A 23,702-nucleotide genomic window follows, 5' to 3' on the forward strand; every position below is an offset into this window, starting at 1 on the left:
TTTTGTATGCTTTTTTTTTTTTTTTTTTTACACAATCATTTACTACATGCTTACTGAAGAAACAATCCCTAGTACAGGTTCTTCAGCACACTTGCTCATTCCCCATATTCTAATGACTACGCACACTTGAGCCCAATTGAGCTCACAGCTCTTAAAAGTGATCTTTGAGTAGTTTACCCAAACCAAAATGAAAATGGAAGGGAAGTGAGGGGAAGATGACCACACCCACCCACCCACCATAAATGTGCCTACTTGGTAATACAATGAGAATCATAAGGAACATGTATTCAATGACTGAGTTACAAAGAAACCACCTTTGTGGTTGAAGCCCATGAAATCAAATTTGCTTCAAACTGCATATTCAGGTGAGGTAATGGCTATTTGTTTCTCTCTTTGTTATGATTTTAGACACCTACTATGGCAATAGGTGGTATTTTTGTCTGACCTGGCAGGCTGTTCTTTCGCAAGACTAACAGTCTTGGAAGTACGTACTCCAGAATTAAACTCTACTGTTCTCAGAAGTTAAATAAGAACACCTGTAAAATTAGTCAGCAAGTTCTTTACTACTTACATCTGTAATGTTTGCACTGTGTACAAGAACCTTTTTTTTTTTAATTAGAGCTGTATATATTAGCCTGTAATAAATTCACATGTAGTCGCATTTATTTTATCTATAAGCATGCATGTGACATTTAGAAAAGAAGTTTTCAACTCACTTATTTCACTAGCAACCTGGTCCAGTTTTTCTTTTGACCTGCTGATTAGAGCCACCTTCATTCCACGCTTCGCTAACTGAAACAAAACAAAAACAGGACACATAAGAATGGTCATAAATCGCCTCCAAATTAGTACCTTAATTACAGGAACTGCATGATTTGTCAAACATGGTAACAATATTTGACCAGCGGATTTGAAAAATTACAGTTTCAAATAGAGATATGAAGGAGGAAAAACAGGACAAATACAAGCATGCTACTTCTTGAAATTTCCTTCACACCAAATTTAGCATCTTGTCAGTCATTCCATCCAGGTGTATAAGGCACATTTATACAACAGAAAAGCAACAACAGATATTTTACAGACCCTTCCCCATACTGCTGCAAGTCCAAGCGAAGTTATTTCCTACAATTAAGCTCAAAATGCCCAGTTAAGATATCCATGGTCACTTGAACATCTGTGTGGCAAAATTATCCCAGCACTTGATACTTGTTTCCTTTATCAATTGATTTAAGAAGGATTCCGGTTCCACTCTTACTTTGTGCTAATCATAGATATAAAGGTCAATTTACTCACACAGTTCTTTTAGGGAACCCACACGTGTAAATTAAGCTGTGGCCAGGATATATCCCGGTCATCAAATCAGACCTACCTCTGCATGTTTGTAATAGGATCTAACAACTCAATTTAACAGACTCTGCAGAAAGACAGCTACATATCTGAACCAGCATGGAAAATACTAATCTTTCTATTATAACTGCCCGTTCCAGTAAAAAGTAAAAACAATATATCCTGTTATAGGCACATAGTTTACTGAAACCATTTTTCTTTTTAAAGTCAGCTCTAGACTGCTGCCATGCCATTTGCTTTCTTTCAGCAGTCATAAACTCTGGGTTCACAGGTTACTTAACCAGGTACCTTAACTGTGCACGACACAAAAACAGATCAAGTAAAGCCACGCAATTGCAACTCATTAGCAGAGTCTCAGCAAGTTTGAGAACTTTCACCACAAGAGCAAGCTTGAGAGAAATCGCTGCCACGTTGACACTGAAGGGATGCACTGAGAAGCTAATCCTAAGTCTGGAAATGGAAACCAAATTGCAAGAGGAATTATTTAAGTACGGAGCAGATAAAATGACCATGGAAAGAGTCTGTAACTAGGAATGAATAGCACCTAAGAAAACTGATCAATCTTGGAAAAAAGATAGGGTGCTCGCTGGCAAGTTCACCTGCAGCCTGATGCAACTTGATTGGTTCCTGCTGAGTCCCTCCAAATATTCACTGGCAGAGGCAGAGCGAATTGAAACAAAACACACCAGTCCAAAGAGCAAGAGATCCTCTGAGATTCCAGTAACTAATCACATTTTTTACATAAGGAATGAGGAAGACCCAGGTGCTTTGTAGATAACCTGCCATTATACTCGGATCTTCAACTGATGGCCCTGGAATCACAAAAAGCCTGAACAAGAGGACAAACTAATCACAAAAACTAATCCAGAGTAGCGTACAATGGGAAGATGCTCCTGTAGCTTAAGGATTAATTGAAGCAAGCAAAAGTCACCATTCTAAATTGAGTTGGTGGATGTAGGTGTCTAATTTCCATAAACCCGATGTTAGTAACTACCACATTTTCTACTTCGATAGCAAAATATAGCTGCCGTTAAAACCCTTTCTCTCCAAAATATAAAGGATTGTGATTGACAGCCCTCCAAAGCAGAGTTAAAGCTCTTGTTAGAGCATGCATAGCAAGAGGATCTACAAAAAGCAGTACTAAGGAGATGTAGATGTGCATCGCAGTGTACTCAACTTGATCACAACTGCTAGCTTATCATGAGCATACAAACACATCTAAGATTAGCAAAAGCAAACAGCAGAAATTTAATCAGGAGTACAGCAATAAAGGGGCAATAAACAGCAACTCCTGAGTATATCTTTTTTAAAAAAATAAAAAAAAAAGAACATGCACTGCTTTGGAACCTTGACTGAGCAAGAATTACCTGGGCAGAGAAGAACATTTACATTTACCAGGCCACTACCTTTCATAAAGGGATGGTCAAGCAATGAAAAGGATATTGGTGCTGAGCAAGGACTAAAGGTTTAAATACTGTAAGAGTGAAAACTATAGGAACAGGTTATTGCTTGGAAAAGAAATAACCAGAGCAGAGTATAAACCAATGAATCCACACAATCTTGTAACGTTCTTCCACTGATAATTGGTGACAACATCAAACCTTTGAAGAGAAGACTCTCACCACGGTTGTATTTCTCACTTAAACTCCTCCAAGAAGAAGTAATCTGCATGATTCTATTCACAGCTGTGAATGCCCAAGCAGCTGTATGCCAGTGGCATTTATAGTAACCTGAAGGGAATTCCTAGTAGAAAGTCAAGCCTCTGCTGGCAGTCTTATGAAGACATCCCTGGAGTTAATTGAAAGATTGAGAAGTCTTTTCAGGTATTTCGTATTTCACCTGCATCCACTCGACTTCATCAAGGATTCTTCATCCACCTAAACTACCAACGGGTGAAATGTGTTTTATTGTACAGCCCCAGAATGACTACTTGTACCCTTTGGGGTGCTCTGTGCCCACAGCAACTACAGCAAAGCAGCTGAAGCAGTCAGTGTTTCCCAACAAGACCTCATACTTGCGAACAGCTTTCCTGCTAGGAGTACATACACAAGGGTCTGCAAGCAGCACATATTTGTGTTTGAAGGCAGCCTACATCTCAGAGACACCAGCAGAACCTAAAACAAAGCTGCAGTTTCAGTCGCCTGATAACCTAACATATAAGGCCCCACATGAATCTCCTGTGATGCTCAGGGGGCCATCTCCCACATCGGAGGACTTCCTCCCCATAGTTCTAAGCCCTGGGCACAATGACCTGCTTCCACTCAGTCAAGGCAGTTATTTAAGTGTTGCATAATTTGTTACAGTGCCATGTAACTGCGATAATTTGGCATGTATGAGCAGTCAGCTCTGCACAAGAATCAGGTGCTCTTGACATCAGACTTAATTCCCTTTGCAGCCAACTATCCCCATCTTGACCTAGTAGGGCAAGGTGCTACAATCTGCAAAGCAGAAAGGAACCTAGGGGAAGGGTGTGCATGTGGCAGGGCACACAGGGATGGAAGGGAAATCTGAAGGGTGAGGACTACCCTTAAAGAGGAATGGTACTTCCCCTGTGAGCGCTGCAGAACAACAAAAAAAAAAATCCAGAAGAGAACCTCTCACAGCTCATCTCCTCACCCTCATAAAAAAAATGAGTACAGACAGGCTCACTTTGATACCAATGCTGGGGCTGAAAGTTATTTTTGCTATGAATTGTTGTAGTCAGCACTATTTGTCATGATGTTCTTCTGGGCTTATAGGCTAAATTGCCCCATACTAACAGGGACTTTCTGTCTTAAGCAATACGTGCCAGTACCATATTTGGAGCCCACATATCCATCAAGAGCAAAACTACAGTAAAAGGGAGAGAAGTAAAACCCAGGCTTCAGAGACTTCATAAACTATAGGGAATAATTGGAACATACTGCAGGCAGATTGAGATGCTGTTTAGTCAATGCCTAGAAATACTAGAAGGAAATCCCAAGGGTTGGGAAAGTTAAAATTATAGTAACTTAAAAACCTAACAGTAAAAACTGAAGGACAAGGTTAGGGCTGAAGACAGAAGTCAAAAATAATGGAAAGGAACAAAAAAGGATCCGACTTTTGGCTGGTCACCTGAGGGAGACGATACAAGAGACCTCAATCTCACCACGTATATATGTTAAGGTAAAGGAATAAGGCCGCTGCTTGATACCTTGCCCAGGATCAAGAACGCCGCTCCAAATGATAGGAATCCTTACCTCTTTTGCATAGGCTTTCCCAATCCCATCAGTAGCTCCTGTGACCACTAGGAAAGAAAGATGGATATCCATTAGTTGCTTCACAGACATAACTAAAATGGGTGTTCATTAGTAGGCTATTCAAGTACTCATTCCAGCCAAGAGACACATGGGTCTCTGGAATAGGTGGGCAATTTAAAATTTCACTAAAGCTCTCAGGGAGCTCACACTAGCCTTTCCATATATATGAAAGCAGAGGAAGAGAGAGTTAGGAACCTAATAGTTGTTTCCAGAATCATGCTCAGCACCTCTTCTCATGCCAGGTTTCTGTCCTGATACGCTTCTTCAGAAGCTTTGTGGCTTGACAGATTTCTAGAAAGTCACTTAACTGAAAAAGCTCAGTTATGACTACTAAATCTGCTCTAAACTTAGTTTTAAGTATATAGTAAAATAAAACGCTTCTTAAAGCCTGTGAGAATTCAATAAAACAAACATTTTATGACACGTCTCAAAGCAGAAGGCATCTGCTCAATGACTCCCCAGTAGTTTTCAGACCCCTGCGACCATCGTGCCTACCACCAGTAAGTGTGCCTAACTGATGCAGCCAGTCGCAAGCTGGGCATCCAGAGTTCAAACTTTTCCACTTGTGGGTGGACTGGGATCTGTGTCAAGCCTCACGTCTTTCTAGGATTCCTTACCACACGCTGAGAATCACTGAGTGACTCAACATGCCATTAGTTTGACAGATTATTCCGGGGCTCTCACCACACCAGTAGCTGATCATCTCAGTGTACTCACTAAACAGCAATTCCTCCACCCAGAACCTGCTCCTCCAACCACCATTTAAACAAGCACATTCAGCACTTTTTCCCTCTCTCTCAACTCCTTCTCATCAACTCCGATTTCCACACCTCAGTGTCCTTACCCGTGTAGCTTTCCACCCATTTATCCACCTCTGCTCTCACTCTTCCAGTGGCCACAGAACACGCTGGGTTTTCCTGCTTGTCCCCAGACAGATCAGAACAGCTTGTTTCATCTCCTCTGCTTACCCCTGAACCTAGGCATGCCTCAAATAACGGGGCTTGTTCAATGATTCAGAAAAACAGACGTGTCTGCAGGTGACTCGATGCAGGTGCCCCTCATCGGCCTGAGTACTAACCACACGTGAACGTATACATACCTACATTTATCCCTTCCCTGGTTTCCAAGTTTAGTCGCAAGATGCCGTAGCTCCGATACGGCAAAGATGCCCACACAGGCACATTCTGCAGGCACAGACTGCTGCAGCTATCGGAGTTGTAGCTGTTGCCTTGTCAGCCCCCACTAATTGCACTGAGAAAGCCCTACGTGCGTCTCACACTGCTTTGCCACTTCCTATCCCACTATAATTAGGCGAGTGCAAGTAAAATCTTTTTGTAGAAACAAATACACATTTAGAAAGGTCCCAGCAATGGTCCAAACAACGGGAAGAGGTAGACCTTGGAGAAAACATCAAGAATACATTCAAGGCACCTGCTTGCCCGCAGCCAGGCTTGTGTCAGTATTGATACCCACTGATCCAGAAGGCAGCACAGCCCTGCAGGATGGTGCCTTCTCCTTAGCTCAAGGACTGCCGGGCTTCAATTTCAGGATTGCTGACCTTAGGTTTCACATGAAGCAATAATCAACTGTGAAAATGCATAAACAAAATAACGAAATAAACAAGAACATAGAGAAAACCTGCAGCAGCACCACTCCCTGCTGGTCTTACAACAATAATTGGACATAATTCAAGTTGACCCAATGTGAAAGACATTCAGCTTCAGTGACTTTCGGAAACGGGTTGCTTCCTCGTTCCCATTAGTGAGGCATCTAAAGGGCAGCCCCTCCACCTAGCACTTGTTGACAGTTTCTCATCCTTCCAACGCAGAACTCATGGACTTAAAAGTTTTGCTCCCAGATAACAAGCTCAGCATTTTTAAATAGCGTTTTGTTTTCTGACATCACTAGTTGGTCAGCCTCTAGCAACTGAGGCTGAGAAAGTGAGAAAGCATGCCCTGTAAGACAGGGACTTAGAAAAGCATCTGTAGCACTTCAAAGGCTTAGTAGAGTGCAAATACCATTTCAATCTCAGATATTTGCCCCAGTTATTCAATCCATTGCTTAAGTAAATTGTAGTAGAATTGGCTGGAGCATAAGACTTGAGCTGGAGATCAGGGTTTTCAAACTGACCTACAAGTAACAGGACATTTAGGATATTTTCTCCCTTTTTAGGCCCTAGCTCATACTGAAAGGACCTATAGTCTAGAGATTACAGTAGCCTACACTTCTAAAGTTCTGTTTTGAAAATTAGTATGATATAGGTAAATGATGAAAAACATTATAAAATCCCACCAGGAAGAAAAAACTCCTGGGCCATGGCCTACATTAAGGCACACCTAGCTGATACACATAATTTTGCTTCTGCTGCAGGTAAAGGCATACACATTACAGCAAAGTCCACAGCTAGTTTTTCCTTAGGAAAACCCTCATCTCACAAGGCGGCACTAACACCATTTTATCGGTGGCTTCTCTTTGAGGGATAACAGTCTCTTGCTCCATGCTCCTGCACCATCTTGAAGGGAAAACACAGTGCGAGGACTGCTTTCCAATGTACCATAACCTAGAGAACGCTTCAAGCCATGCTTCCCTTCCTAAGGCAAGGGAAGCAGCCTAGATCAGCTCTCACCCAGCCTAAGCGAATGATTTTCCCATCAGGGGCTATGCTGGCGTCGAGGTCAGCACTGGAGGACTGTGACGGCAAGCGTGGACAAACAGACCTCCTGCTGCTGGCCAGGAGGGCCCAGTCCAGCCAGCAAGCTGCAGTAACTCCCCATTTACAGGACCCTACCGAGCAGCGTGTTGGGTCAGGAAGGCTGCCCGAAGAGGTACTTTGCGGAGCAGAGAGCAACGCTTACACCTGATGTTCCGAAAGCAAGGAAACAGGAGGGGTGAAGGCAACCAAACTGGACAAACGTCACAGAAGCCAAGGTTCAACTATCTCACATTCCTCCACATTTTGGACTACCTAAAGTGTGAATGCTATGGGGATGGAGAGGGCAATAAGAAGAGGTTTTGTGCATTAGCAAGACACCTAGTTTTCACATTGATGACATAAATCTCTAGCTGCCATTCTGAAACCAAGCGTTGCAGTTTCAACCGCGCTGGCTACGTGCAGAACTGCACCAGTTTAACTAAATTTCAATCATCGCCCAGATGTGTTGAAGCTAGCTTAACTCCGAGTGTGGAGTAAGCTTTTAAATTTTGTTTCTCCTCCAGACTGCCTTCCAACAAAGAAGTTACAAACTGACTGCAGTTGGCAGAGCTTAAAGAAGGCAAAGCAAGCGGGGTAGGAATAAGTTATTGTCTGTGCAAGAAAGCTGCACCAGCTCCTAAGTGTGACTATACACATTTACTCAGTAGTCAGACTAGCTGCAGGAGCTTCCCACTTCAGCCATCTGTTGTCTCCCAAGGGGAAGCGAGAAGAATGCCCAGGAAGCTTGTGTAGGAGCCGACTGAATTAAAGTTTGTCTGAATGGAAGCTGGGACCAAAGCACTGGCTGATTTTAGGCAAAGGAGTCAACACCCATCTTCCCCCGACTTTTGGGACTGGAAAGGAAATAAGGGAAAATGAGGGAAGGCATCAAGTAACATAAAACACTCTGAAAACAGAGAACGTCATCACTCAATACACCAGCATATTGGCTTGTGTTGGGCTGGACATTCTACCACTGGAAGGTATCACTAGCCAGAGTCCAGTAACTCTGGACACAAGCTGTTTTACAAAATAATTAGACTGCATGTCAAACAGATTCCCAGGCCACAACACACTTTTCTGACTACCACACATGTAAATATGGAGTCAACATGTACAGAACTACAAAATCTTTCTCAGTTCTGAAACACTCGCACAAAGACCTGTTCCACGTCAGAGCCTGCACAACCCGTCCCCCGCACAACGCACTGAAAGGGGAAACTCTTGCTCTTCTATACAATGACACTTTCTAAATTGATTAAGACTGACATAGTCATTACAACGGGTTACAGGCGTGTGCCCGGGTTTTATCCTCCAGTCACCGCTTTCACTTTTGCTGTGCATGAACAGTCTTACTTTGCGCACCCCTTCCAACTGACCCTACATTGTTCAGAACGGTAGGCGAGAGGTGGGAAAGCTGGTAAAACACTTGGAATCGCTATTCATGATAGCCACTAGCGTACATCGCACACTGTGGTGACTTATAAGTCACTTAAGTCCATCAAGGCTTTGAATATAGCCTTTCTATGGTGTAAGCAGATAGAAAGGAACTTACAACGTAGTACCTAGGTCCCCAGAGAAAGCCATACGGGGTGCCATCTGCTCCCCCCACCAGAGGTTATGCCATACGTAAGGTGTAGCAAGTCGGATTTTCTAATAAGGCAAAAAAAAAAAAAAGAGATCTGTTTGTATGCCAGATTCTAGCTGAGGAAAACTTTTCCTGTGCTTCGTTAAAAAAGCCTGTACCAATCATCACTACAAGCTAAAAATTTCTCTAGAATACCAAAATATCTTCTCCCAACCCCTGAAATTCGATATTATTAAGAAATATGCAGTGTCCAGCAACAACTAATTTTAAACACACAATTAAGTAATAACAGTGCAGATTCTAGAGTCAGGCCCGTTTAAGACAGAGGCACCAGACAATCCGGATGTTTCCTGTCTCTAGGATTCACTGAGCCTCAGCCCCTACTCTCATCCTCCTGATGCCACAGCCTCTGGCACTCGAAGCATCGTGGATCTGCAGAACCATCATTCAAGCAGCATTTACTGTCACCTTCTGCAAAACTGGGGGACAGGGAAAACAACACATGCAAGCATCGCACAGAAAAGCAACGAACAGATTTTGTCTAGTATTCAACAGCTTTGTATTTTATGCTGTCAGCTTCGGTGGCAGCCAGAGCATCAGTAGGAAACACATGCAAAGACATGGCTGGTCTCGCTGGAACGTGAACTTAAAATGAATGTGTACAATGAACATGGCAGGTGTATTTCCACTTGTGTCGTATTGACATCAAGCCTCTTATTCCATCAGGACTAATAACTAAAAGATGACTTAAGTTATTGACTCCAGCTCCTTGCCCTTGCAATCAAAAACTATTCATTTAATAGTTGTTATCCACATAAGAGTGAACGAACAATTATTCACTCCCCTGTATCCACACCACTCAAGAAAGAACACCCAACAAATTTATGACCTGTGATCTCTGACCACAGGAAATGCCACAGGAAGAGTATAGAAAAGGTCAGGATCACAGACCTCAGGTCTGTGCAACAGCGGGAAGTTTCCCAATGCATGCTACGGTACAAAGTGCAATGGTCCAGTCAAACCACCAGGCTTGGGAGGAGGAGAAAACCTTTCTAACTTGAACTCCCATGATTTAATCAGTTTCAGCCATGTGAGCAAGATGTGCACTTGGGTTCCCCACGAGGTATCGATGGGGCTTGGAGCACTGCTTGCCATGTTCAGCACACCATCAGAAGGCAGAGGAGAAAGGGCAGAATTTATTCTCTAAAACCTCAGGGTATTTACTGCAGAATTTTACAAGCAACTAATCAAAGTCCTAAAATACAGGATTAAGTACACTGCAGCAAATACAGCACAGAAAGTCTCCAGACCTTTCAATTACCATTAAATACATACTAACGAATCAACTGCACAAGAACTCATATCACCAGTCTATGTTTTTAGTTACATTTAGATCCCCACCACATCACGAAATTGCTTGTATAAATCCATCTCCACTTTAGGACAGTATAGCATCTTTGCCCTGAAGACTGTGCCAGAATTTTGCTTCCTGTACGGTAAAAAGATCACAACTTCCACCTTGAGTTTACTCGAACATCTTTGACCTCTTCCAGTGATCTCTTAAATTTAAGATAAAGATACACAGGAATCCATCACAACCTCCACTACTGGGCTAGTTATCAATGGACACAACTCTCTAAGCCTTAGTGCCATCTAGCCGCTTTGCCTCCTCGTGTTTCACAGCTTTTGGCACATACAACAGCCATGATGCAGTTCACAAGCACTTGCATCACCTCCGATCTGGTAGCAAACCCAAGGTAACCCCTGACAAACAAGGAGCAAAGATCACTGGGCTCAGTGGTCAGTTTAGCGCCTGCTCTGCGCTAAAAGGGAAGAGCTCTCCTGCTGTTGAGGGCCACAGACCAGGCCTACAAAACACGCTGCATACACAGGCAGTGACTTCAGTTCAGAAGACCAATATGCCCAGTGGTACATGGCTTCAGGGACTATAAAAAAGTATTTTTTTTTTCCAGATGGGCTACAAAGGGGTGAATAAGTGAATGCTTCCAGTAGCACCCGCATCTTTCAGAAACCCCATGGCTAAATGTGCGCAGGACGAGGCCCCCCCCACCAGCAGCGCAGGGCATGACCTGTGCTCACGTTCTGTCTGCTTGCAACAAGCAGCAGCCGCTGCCTTCCCAAGGAAGAGGTGACCTAGAGAACATCCACCACCTCGTGAGAGGTTTACTGGATAGCCATTGTCTGCTCTTAAAAGGGTGACTCCATCGTGCAGAGGAGCAAAAGCAGCACCTGGGAGACCATGGCAGTCTGGTTACCAATTGGAGTGAATATTCGAGGCCTTGAACGAACGTTTTTATCTGCTTCTTATCCAGCCAGGACATCTTAAAACAAAAGCACAGAACGGTGCAGTAAAGCATGAGGCAGGCATGCAGAAATCATCTTGTCTCACGACAGGAGCAAGGAGCAGTGTTGATACGGGGAGAGCGAGCAACGGCAAGCGCAGAGAATCCGACTGCAGCTCTGCAGAGCACTCACGCAGAAACAAGATTAGAGATTCGTGACTCCCCAATTCAAGGTTAGACTACAGTGGAGACAAAGCTTAAAGAGATCAAGCCTGCCTTCAGATACAAACACGTTTTCTACAGCAAAATAAGCTTTTTGAGTTGCCTAATGGAGAAAAAACATGGAATACTTGTATCCAGGCATACTCCTTGCACAATGAAGCTAACAGCTATTATGTGTGCTCTCTACTGGCTTCCTAGAACTACAAATTCATTTAAGTTTGGCCATTTTCCTGTTCTCATTAAGAGAAGTAAGTTTTTAGGTGATCCTTCAAAGTACTGCAGATGCACTCATGCACAGCATTGCCTAGAAGGAGGACTCAAGCTACTAACAGCATTATTCCCCCTAGAAAGATGTGGGTCCTGCAATCTGGGAACAGCTGTTTTCTTCCTGCCAAAAAATTAAAAAAAAAAAAATCAAGCTAACAACCCAATCTCAAGGAGGGCAGCTCAGCTACAGCTCCAACCCACTGAGAGGTATTCAAATTTGTTGTCAAAATGGCCACTGCAGAGTAATTCTCCCAGCTACATCTTCTACAGAAGAGCAGCCCCAGTCCTGCAAGACAGGCTGGAGATAGCAGCGAGGTTGTCACATCACTGCACAATCCCCAGCTGCAGCAGATAGCAGCAAAAGGAATAAGCTAGGAAGCTAACGTGGCTTTTTAAAGCAATACAGTTCAGAGAAACTTCCCAGCACAGCTAACCTTAGCAGAGGTTTAAAGTACAATGCATAAATAACTAAAGAGTCGAGATTCTTCTGCTACGAAACACGGAGGCTATATTAAGAATATGACAGCTCCTGGGGAAAACAAAAGCTGGCAAGGGGAGAAGAGACTATCCCTGCTTGGCATCAAGCAGCGCTTCATCTATTACAGATTTATATAAATCACTGGCAATTGACCAATACCGAGCTTCTAGATTATCTCCAGCCAACAAAAGTACTTTAGTCTGCGCTGGTTAAAAATATTCTACTTTTTGTCCTCAGCTTGCTAGGAACAGCTATTTTTAGTAAGAGCCCAATCAACCTTATCAAAATCAAGCATCAAAAATAGACTGGAGAAACACTGGAAGCAAACGCTATTTTTAGCTGCTCTGTCTATTCCCTGCCGTTACCCACCGAGTCCTGACTGCACAGCCCATGCACGAGTGCTTAGTTATTCTAGGCAGATCCTCGTCGTGACCCTTTTTTCCCTGAACACCTGAATGCAGAAAACACTCGATTGATTAAAGATTAATACAGCCGCAAACCGTGACAGCTGCCTTTCGTCTGAGTGCTTTTGGGGAAGGGGAGAATATGGAATGACAGAGAGCTTGCATCAGTATTCCTCCTGGGGATCTATTACATGGAAAGAAAATTGCTATTTCAATTCCCTTTTGTTGCTAAAAATAGCAGCCCCAATTGATTCAAGCAAACAGGGCACCGGCTTAGCAATGCCAAATTTAGAAACCACTGAAGTCCCAAAGAGTGAACACTAACGCAGTCTAACACATGCCAGCTCATATTTAACAAAGAACAAAGAAGATAAGCATGCCGGCTGCAAGTTAATAAGACGGCAGTAACTCCCTGCATTTTTATGAAATAAAAACAGAAAACTGGGGGCAAAAATAACACTAACTTCACTTCTGCTCCTGGTTTCATTTGCTGAAATAGGAAGCCTCATCAGAAAGACCATCTGCATCTCATCTGAAATCACAGAATTTCTGTGTATTTTTTTCGTGTAAAGGGTTTTTTTTCCTGCACAAAGGAGCTAACGCCTAATGGTCAGGCTCTGAAAAGACAGGCTACAGAAAGAGGTTCAATTCCCAGAACCAAACACTTACTTGGTAACAGCTTGTGTCTAGGAGCTAGGATTGTGGGTAGAAAAATATTCTACAAATATCGCAGCACTGACAAGTTCCCATTTCATCCAGAACTACAGCAAGAAAGGTTTTGGGGCAGCACACTCCTAAGATTTCTTTAGACTTGAGAGCTAGAAGCAATCTAGAAAGCCCAGCAAGCAAGCCGTGCAGAACGGTTCACGAAAGCCGCGGGGAACGTTTACGTGCTACCGGTTCTCATTCCTTCTGTGCTACATCTCCCGGGGCCCCAGGGATTCCTTTCACCCACACTAAACTCCAACCTTTGCCGTAAGGTCTCTTCTCCCGGCTGGCCCCGGGGGCTGTGCGACGGCCGCGGGGTCTGGGGGGGCAGAACTTTCTTCTCCTCCTCCTCCTCTCCCCCGTGCACAGCAGCTCTGGCAGCACCCCGCGCAAAGCTCAGAGCTATGCTGCTCTCCAGGCTCGTGACCTAGGAAACATCAGGCGGGCCGGAAAGCCTCAAACTTCACTTCTGCGGCAGCGAGGAGGCCGGCCACGTTACCTGCCCAGGTCTGTTCAAGTCGAGTTTAGCACATGCGAAGCCTCCAGCTGCCTTCTGCTCAGTAAGACTACCTCAAGAGTTGCTGCAGGTCACCAATATCGGGCAAAAAACAAGTTCTCATGTGGTTTTCGTTGTGAAATACGTGACGGACGTTCACTGTCACACTGAGCATGGCCACTCCGAGAAGGCACATGCACGGAGGTCGTTCTCATCACCCTTGGTGATTCTTCCTGCCTCTAGGAGAGCACAAACAGTAAGTTTTAAAGATCAGATAGCTCAGGACTGGCACCATCTGAAGGCTTTTAGCGTGCTTGCTCGGAAATATGCATAGATAAATTGCTTTTCTGAGAAGGAGCAAAGAAGCCAGTGGAAGAGCCTCCAGGTTTGAAGCCTGCAAGACTAGGAGGAGGCTCCATACGAGAAGTCACTGGAAGAAGTTTGGTTTTCTTCTTTTCACTATATATTTGTAACAGGCAGAAAAATAAGTCTGAGCTGGTGACACGGCAACAAACAAAACCCAACACCTGAGAATACACTAGGATAACACGATGTTGGCAAGCTACGGCTGTATTCGTTGGAACTCAAAGCTACACAAGTTTTCTGAATAATCGGGAGCATAGAAAAAAGCAGAGATGGGATCAAATGCAACACGTGATCCATTTTTAATCAAAAGGCAATCTGTGCCAAACTTTTTTTCTTTTTTTAAAGCGTGATTAGCTTAGACAAGAATAATGCTCCAGACCCATGAGGCAAGAGAAGATCATTTTATATTATGACCATAGGAAACTACTAGTGTGAAGGTGACTGGGACCAAATGTAGAATCTTAAAATATCGTCAGGAACTAGCTGGGGAGGAGTCTACAACTGCTCATACCCAAAAAAAAAAAAGGGGGGGAATTTACCAGGACAGGAACAAATTACTAGCTACACTCCTTACAGACTGATCTCAGCACAGACCCTGTTCAGTACTGGTATCGGTGACCCCTGCACAAAGAAGGGAATGCTTTATGGAGTTCCCAGACAACCTAACTCCTGAGAAGGATCGCAGCATCCCACCACACAGAGTGAGAGGATTTTATAGACCATGGTAATAAAGACACAATATTACCAGATACTACCCAGTGACATGGCAGCACCAGATGTCAAGTCGTGCTCTTGAGACTAACTTTGCTTGGAGTTGAGGTGACAATTGGAGGCAATGGAAGAAAGGTACCTGGGGTGCAGTGGTTGCATATAAAATGGACTATAAACTGCCATTCTGATGCAGCTATAAAGACAACTTATATAACCTTATTGCATCCACCGAGGTGTTTCCCGTCGTAATAGAAAGCAATAATACATTTTAAGTAATTTAAATGGGAACAGTTGCGAAAAAGGGCTGCTAAGATGATTAAGAGCTGCCTATTTTGGGAGATGAGTTTAAAAGGGTTTTGTTTGCTCTTCATGAGCTCACCAGAAAAGGAAAAGCTCAGATTAACATTGGGAAGAAAATGCAAGGTGGTCACAAGCACTCCTGGAAATGAGGATGTCTCAAAGGAGAAAAATTCCCTATCTGACTTTGGAGACCACAAGGCAAAGAAGCTGAACTGCTGAAGGAGCTTCGAGATACAAGACAGCAATGCAGAGCAAGACAGACGTAACTCTGCAAACAGAAGAAAAACTTGCAATAGGAATTGGTGTGTTCATTAGTATCCAATTCAATGGACTGGAGGGAAAATGGAAAACAAAACAAAACTGACTGCTGTTTGATTGTTTTTGAAACACTGCATTAATCCCATGCTTCTAAGACTCCCCCAGGTTGTCAGAAGGTAGTAGAAAAATTCTTTCTTCCCCTCCCCATCTAAATGCACAATTTGACTTCCAGCATCTCTGTTCATCTTTTAACATGACAGAGGCTGGCTGCAGCTAGATACAGGAGATGAATGCACGGTGGTCCTAACAGAACTGAGGTCGATTTCAGGAGCTTGACTGCATGGACAAGATTTGAATCAGGAAGGGCTTGGATCAACAGGGACACTCCCTTCTCCCCTTACAAACAGCATAATCTGAACTTCCTTGCTTCTGCATATTTTCCCAAATAAAAACCTTGAAAGTAGCAAAGTTCTTACATTTGTAACAGGATGCTGGTGAGTGCTTTTGTATGCACAAGACAGGAAGACAGAAGTTCCCTTTATCCTCCTGGGCTTCCGCATCCATCAAATAGCCCATGACCCCATGATACAGGCGATCAGTTCTGCATTTGAGCCAAAGCAAGATAGCACGAGTATTTCCCAGACTCCCTCTCAAAAACATGAAAAAAACACCAAACCTGTCCATCCTTAAGAGCCTCTAAAGGAAGGGGAGAGTAGCTCTTAGGCTACAGGTGCAGCAAGTATACTCTCCTCATTTAACCAGAGTACATCAACACAGGGCACGAGGTGGAGGACAGCTTTTCAGTGCTGAGCTCGGTCTGCAGTAGACAATGTAAAGCTACTTGGGTAGCCACTGACAGAGGTGTCACTTCATGGATAAGTGTGCAACTAAAAGGTTTCAGTGAATTAGAGCTGGTCTACAAATCGCAGCTAGACATAAGAGCCCCCCCCCACTAAGTGGTGAAAGCACGCTGCTCGGGGCTGGGGCGATGCTACGTTTTCCGAGGTGTTCTGCAGGCAGCAGAGCAATCCAAAATGTCAGACGACCATCATTTGTGCTGGCAATAACTTCAGTCATCTTACACAAGCATCTCCATATTTGCAGTGAATTCATCAGCCTCCAAACAAATTTGGGGCATGAATGAAGCAATGAAGCCATCTAACAGGTTTTTAAGATCACATGGGAGGTGTTAAAAGCCATAATTCTTTGCTGTACCTCATAAGAGATCTCATAATGCATTGGCTAAAGAAAACCTTCTCTCTATTGCTTTAAAACATTGGTTGACATTTCATAGCCTCATAATTAGGTCCTGAACTATTCAGAATTATACAAAACATGGTCTCGAAGAACCCTTTAAATGAAGGTTTGAGTACATTTTCAAGCCTAATGCATCATTCAGTACAGTCACGGCACATCATGAAGCATCAGGTCACTAGAAAAAAAACACAGCTAACTTAATAAAAACACCCAGTTATTATTCACCTGTTCCCTCCGTTTGCACATATCCAACTGGGTACACTGAAAGTGAGGGGAAACCAGCAGATGAGCCCCTCAGAGGAAGAGCTGTATCCCAAGAACAGACCTTCCACCTCAGAAGAGAGATCCAACGCACCCAAGACGTGGTCTCTGGTAGCGCTGAGGAGAGAATTTAAGAAGAGGCCAAGCACAGCAATACCTCTCTCCAGGATACTCTTTCTGTTTCCAGCTAGCAACTCCAGGATTTGGTGGACTACAGCTGGAGACTTTGGACAGATTCATAGGAAAAAAAAGCTATCAAGATCTACTACACTAGTATTTTTTCTTTAAGTCAATATTAGCCTTTAGCATCTAATACAGGCTGCAACAGAAAGCTACACAGCTTAACTACACCCTGCATGGAAAATAGCACCCCCCTCCTTCTCTCCTTTTGGAAGTGAAGTGCGAGCTTTAGATTTGGTGCTCTCTCTACCAGCTCCTAACCACAGTGACACTGATCACTTAGCTCTCCTTCCACCCTTTAAATTGACATTGTGGACTTCCAAGTCATTTTATTTATTAAACTAGTAAATCCAACATATAAAAATGTTTTAAGGTTAGACATTCAGGCAACCCTTTGATAGAAGTCTATAAGAATGTCTTTTGACTAGAGGTTTGCAGATAGAAAACGAATTTTAAGGAGTGATTAAATACATTTAAAATATCAAAATGATCTAAAGGTATTCCATCTACTAGAAAAATCATGCTCCTTTTCCATCTCCATGATTAAAATCTTCACTTCAAGTGCGAACTGGAAAAAATTTCAATCCATCAACAATGTACCAAAAATAGGAAAACCAGGGAGCACAGCACACACTAGAAAAGCAACACTGTAGATGGTGATTGGCAAGACCTCAAAAAAAAATCCAGCTGCAATGAACCCCCAAGCTGCAGAACTGCTCAGACACTTCTTCATCATCCTCATCTGCACTCTGCCTTGTGCCAAAGATAAGAACCACTTGCAGCACATAAGTCTACGTGTGTCACTGTGCCCAAGACAAAACATTCTCTGGGAAAGATGAGTAGATGCTTTCTGGGAAGAAAGAGAGCTACAGACACTCTCAGGGGCCAACAATCACATAACACAGCTGTGCCAGCTTTGAGCTGGTAAGGCCATCCAGACCCAAGTCATCTCCCACAGAATCTCCTGGAGAGCTCAAGAACCATGAACCAGCCAGAGCTGCACCATCCTCTTCATCAGCCTTCCTGCACAGGAGCAGCCTCACGTGTGGACAAGCTAGCCTGCACCAGCCACGGCTGTGCTCACTTCATGCGGTCACTGAAGTGTTTCTTCCTTACACTGCTTTCTCCAATAACATTTATCCGACCTGGGTATCATTACCCCTCGTGACAGTAAGCCATTTTAGGTCCAGCCCCAAATTCTTAACCTCTTATTTACAACTTGATTTCAAAGGAGATCAAAAATCTGAAATATATAGGCTACTTCATTTATGCTGGAATACCACCTACCACTCTCTCTTTTTCCACAGGGCCACTTTCCTAGGGCTTACAAACCCTAGCACATAAAATGAGAAGGGGGAAGAAGTTCCATTTTTAGGAAAGAACATCACAAATCAGGACAGCTACTTATCTGTGTAGAAGCAACGACAAGTTTTAACCCCGAGAAATGCATATCGTTATCTTGCACAGCAGAAATATAATTGATAAAGCATACCTCTGATAAGCTACTTTTTAATTACACACACATAGGGAGGTTACCACATAAACCACTCCACATGCTCCATATATTATATGTGCATAGACAAAAGGTGCATGGATTGGACCTGAGAATCCTTCGTAGGAAGGTCTCAAGTCTACAGTGCCTCTACAAATAAGATCAAAATCCAATCCTTCCTCCCCTGCTAAAGAAAGCTAACCAACACGCGCTCACGTGGAGTCTAAGCACACGGAATCTCCATTTTTAAGGTGAAAAGAAAGTGACCATCCATCCTAATCAATTTGTTGCTCTTACATTTGTGACTACCTATCATTACCCAGCATAGCACTCCAGTGCCTCCTACTATTACCCCGAATAGCACTCAAGTGCCCCAATGAACCACCTTGGGTACCAGTGCTGCCAAGACTTCAGAAGTTTATAAAGTTATCAATAAACCAAAACTGCTCAGGCCAGAGCTGGCCAGACCTTCAGCTACAGGTGGAATACTTGCACCATTTTGCCTTGTCTCACCCAGCGAGACTCTCTTCCAGTGTTTGAAGCGCGAGGCCCCCGCCATTTGCTCCAGGCCTTCGTGCCCAGCTAGCGCACCGCGCGGCCCAGGGCCCTGCTAGGCCGCGAGCTACCTCAGCTCCAGTAGCACCTGGGTCCTGCACGCCGCTGCCCCAAGCAACAGCTCCTCCTCAGCACAAGGAAGCCAAAAGTCACTCGCTAACAAGCTGTGACAGTGCTGGGGACCAGGGAATAGGAAAGTCCACCCGTGGACAGACAGGGCAGCCACAATGCGGAGGTTCTTCAATGCAAGCAAGCACCTGTAGCACGTGGCACTCCTGCCACGAGAGGAAATTTGTGCTACAGATTCGTGCTTGCTGAGAGTCGCTGCCTGATCATCCTAAAAGCTCATTCCTTAAAGCTCCTACCAGCACGCACCAGCCCCTTCTCCTCATCCCAGGCCACGAGAGGTGTCCCCGCTTCTATTTTCAGAAGCCATCTGACCTATACAAATTTACGGCAAGGAGATCTTGAATAGCTTCTCCAGGAAGTAATTTTATACCCGATAGATAGCTTCACATAAAGGTTCAGGGTATTTCTCGGCAGCGCTGCCACGGCCACATCCGTGCGTTTTGGGGGTGCGTGGCGATGCAATCAGTGGGGCACCAGAGCCATTTCCCCCTCCCATCCCTCCAGCTCTATACACCACAGCAGTTCACCCATTACAGACAATAAGCGAAGCTGCGTAAGCAGCCGAGCACAGAAGATGAATGAATCGGGTGACGCTAAAGATCTGTGAATTGAAAAATCCAATGCATGAATTAAAACCCGCACCCCTCTCCCTTTCCCCCCAAAAGGGATTGTATACAGCAGGGCATAAAAGGAGAAGGAGGGAGAGAGAGGTGGAAAAAACGTGGTCTGACACATTTATAAAAACTGATGGCCTGTCACCCAGACGCTGATGAATATTTTTTACAGGATAAAAATGGCAACCTAGAGTCTAAAAATAAAATGCTGTGCTGCAGACCTGTCTGGTTCAGCAACACCACTGGAATACAAACACACTCCCTTGCTGGTACAGCTTGACTAAGATTTCAGAATAAGAGAGGAAAAAAATCACTGTAGAACATACCTTTTATTTTCAAGAGAAAGGATTTAGATTTTTTTTAATAAGAATTCAGATTAGCTTTATACTTTGTTTGCATTGTATAATTGCAATTTAAAAAATACTCCTAAATTTTAAGTGATTGATGAGAGTGGCAGACGACTACCTTGTGCTGCACAAAGCAATTCTTTTCTCTCCTTCCCTAGAAAATTACAATATAACAACATATTTATCAGTGTCTTTAAGTTGCAGTTTTAGTAAGATTAAAAATGTATTTTTAGACTCATGCTGCAGACAGAACTGTGGACGCTGCTACTCCCAAACCCAGCCCACCCCCAGGGACAAAAAATAAGAAAACCTTTTCCTTCATTTTGCCTCAAAATTAAGACTAAAAACCTGCTTAGCCGAGAAGCAAAAATGACTGAACATCATTCACAAGAAACCCTAATTTCTCGAGTCTATCCACACTGCAGACAAGCTGCCTTATGCAGTACAGCTTCTATTTTTAGCAAGTGATGCAATAGCTGCAAGGGCTCTCCCAGAGCCTTTCATTTAAGAGCCCAAGCCATATTAAAACACGTTACAAGAAACATAATAACCCTGTGCTGTAACCTTCCCATTCTCTGCACCAGCGTATTACACACAGAAATAACCCTTTCTAAAGTTATATATTCTAGGAAAGACTCAGATTTCACACACCCAGTGAAAAAAATATAAGTATACACACATCTATCAGCAAATACACCTGCCCTGCACTGTGTACGACAAAAAGTTACACAACACTGTACAGGGATTTTCTGACCTCTTGATTTTCCAACAGAATATGAAACAGATTGTGGGTTTTTTTGCTGAATTTCAGTGAAGACTTTGAAAAGCCCACGAAGACTAATCCTTCTGAAAGCTATTTCCATTCTTAGAGACCTTTTAAAAAGTGTATAATTGACAACTGCTAAGACACATTTCTGCTATGTGACTGTTTTAACGTCTAAAAATCCTCTAAACAAGAAATGTTCCAGAAATACCATGGCCCTTTTTTTTTTTTAATCTTATTTTTATTTTTAAAGTAGAATAGGGATTTTTCAGCCCTTTGGATCTGTGGACCCTTTAGGTTTTCCAGCAGCCATGGGGGACCTCTGTACAACAGATTCACACATACTACTAAGTTTTGCACCAATCCCTTATAAATTCAAATTCCAGCTGCCCCCTCCCCAAAAACAGAGGTACTCCTGAAGTCAAAACCACACAAGCAGCTACTTTTGTTTGACTTCTGATCCCCAGGGGGCTATGAGAGAGGAAGACATAAAGGGGACATAAAAAAAGCACTTACTATTTTGAGTGCGTGGTCACATACTCAATATATTAATAAATCCACAAGCCCAAACCTGCTGCCATGCAGAGTTCAACTCCTCGGCTTAACACACGCAGGGTATATATAGCAGCTCCTACCTGCTATTTCAGACCACCCATTTATCACGGTCTGAAGTAGTCATGGCCAGCACTCAGTGCTCACGAGGAATTCCCCTACATGCACCACATGTGGATAACAACTCACGTCTAGCCTGGGTTTTGCTGCTTTTGTAGAGCCAAACCTTTGCTCGTGATCTACGTAAACTCTGCATTACTGGCCTGCTGATGTTCCAGGGCCAGACGATTCTCTAGGCAGCCACACAACAAAAAACAACTCGAGCCCGGGTCAGTCTGCTCCTCACTCCCCAGGCCAGTCTGCACAGCCTGCAGTCAGCACTGGCAGCATTAACATTTGCTTCCAGTTTGACACTTTGGCTCCTGACAGCTAGGGAGAGGGCAGGATCTGAGTGCACCAAGTGCATTTGTTTTATTCCGCGATGTTTCCAAGGTCTTCCCCTCTTGGTGTGTTCTCATCACACCACGGACCACACGAGGCAGACAGAAGTGGAGGAGCTGACAACTGCTCGCTGTTGGGAGCAGTCCAGTTCTGCCTCCCCACTACACACAGTATGGTTACTTCTCCCCCTTCTACACATGCATCAAGAAACAGATTCAGACTGCAGACTTTATGGATTCTACCTGTCTGTGGAAAAAGGAGCATGACCACACAGTGAGACTTGGAGAGATTTCACTCAGAAGCCATGTACGGAACAGGGAGTTAACCTCTTAGAGATCCTAACTGCTCTGAAGTAGAACAGAAATTGAGGCAGGAAGACACCTAGTGATATTTTATTCACTTTGGCTAGAAGCACCATTAAAACAAGCTGTACGCCGAGAAGTTTGCACTAGCTCTAGGGACACGGAGGTATGAAAATACGGGTTCTGCAGAACAGCTCAAGTGGCGACAAGAGCACGCCTGAACCACGAAACCTGCAGCACCGAAGCTTCGGCATGTGAAACCCCAACGCGGCTGCACGGGGAGCATCACCCAGGGAATTTTACACAGCCCTGCACACAGGGACAAGAAACGTTTACCGCGTTGCCGTGAAAGCCTGCGGGGCTGCTCCCCTTTCCCCCAGCCCCCAGCTCCCCACGCAAGGCCCGCGGGACTGTGCTTCGCCTGCAGCTTCGAGGTGAGGTGGTCGACCTCCTGCATCCCTGCTAAATCCACGTGCTTAAGCGTGGGCTGAAGCTGATCCGACAACTACAGGTGAGAGCCTCCAGCACTTCAATTAGGGAACTGAACTGCAGGGTTTAGAACACTAATTAGCCTAGACAGCTCCTGCGAGTAGCACACACGTTACGTGAGAAGTTATATCTTCTTCTTCTGAGATCTTAGTGTATCTTCTGGTAAAAGGCAGTGCTTCTCTTCCCACCGAACGGGACGACCCAAAGTTTCAGGTCACACCGATCTCCAGTTCCCAAGCACAGAACAGGGCAGACTAGTTCCCTTACAGGGCACCCCCCACCCTAAACAGGACCTATTCCCGTTAGAAGCAGAGCCCTCACGGTCACACTGGAAATAGCTTCTCCTGTTGTCATTGGCAAAGATGGCTTAAGAGCATATTTAGTAGATAATGTGCTGTTAAAAAGATGCAATGGCAACCACAGATAAGAGCTGATGTAGCTGGCAAGCCTTTATTCAGCTGCCAAGACGTTACAAAGACAACTCCTAAAAATGAAGAGAAGTAACACAAGTATAATTTCAATTTCTAGAGTCTTTGGAACAGAAGTTACCTAATTATGATGAGGAGCAATCTATTCAAATAGACTGTTCATACAAAAAAAAAGACAAAGTCTGAAGTTGTTGAAAAGCCATTAAACTTATCTTCAAAAGATACCCTGCCTTTGACAAAAAGCAAGAGGTACCCTGCAATATCTTGTTTAAAGCCTGCATTTTACATCCTAGCTCATGCACTAGGATCTGATACACAACTGCAGTTTTGCTCAAATTAGAAGTCATCTGATTATCTTGCTTTTGTGCACTGCAGTTCTCGAACGGAGGCTTAAACAAGCTCAAACCACACCTTTCGGAAAAGTCTTTCTTCTCCGCATTGTCAGAAAGATTACTCAAGTGCTCGCCAGCACCC

At 43.9% G+C, this 23,702-nt stretch overlaps 1 protein-coding gene across 1 annotated transcript in view; it reads right to left on the reverse strand.

Moving 5' to 3' along the window:
* Positions 1 to 23,702, reverse strand: part of HSD17B12 (hydroxysteroid 17-beta dehydrogenase 12) — a 76,185-nt gene that overhangs the window by 44,277 nt on the left and 8,206 nt on the right. The window contains 2 exon segments of the mRNA XM_080594608.1: positions 717 to 792; positions 4,566 to 4,612. Coding sequence (XP_080450734.1) covers positions 717 to 792; positions 4,566 to 4,612 — 123 coding nt within the window.

This window comes from Anser brachyrhynchus (genome assembly GCF_964034855.1).
Source record: "Anser brachyrhynchus genome assembly, chromosome: 5".
In the NCBI taxonomy this organism is placed as follows: Eukaryota; Metazoa; Chordata; class Aves; order Anseriformes; family Anatidae; genus Anser; species Anser brachyrhynchus.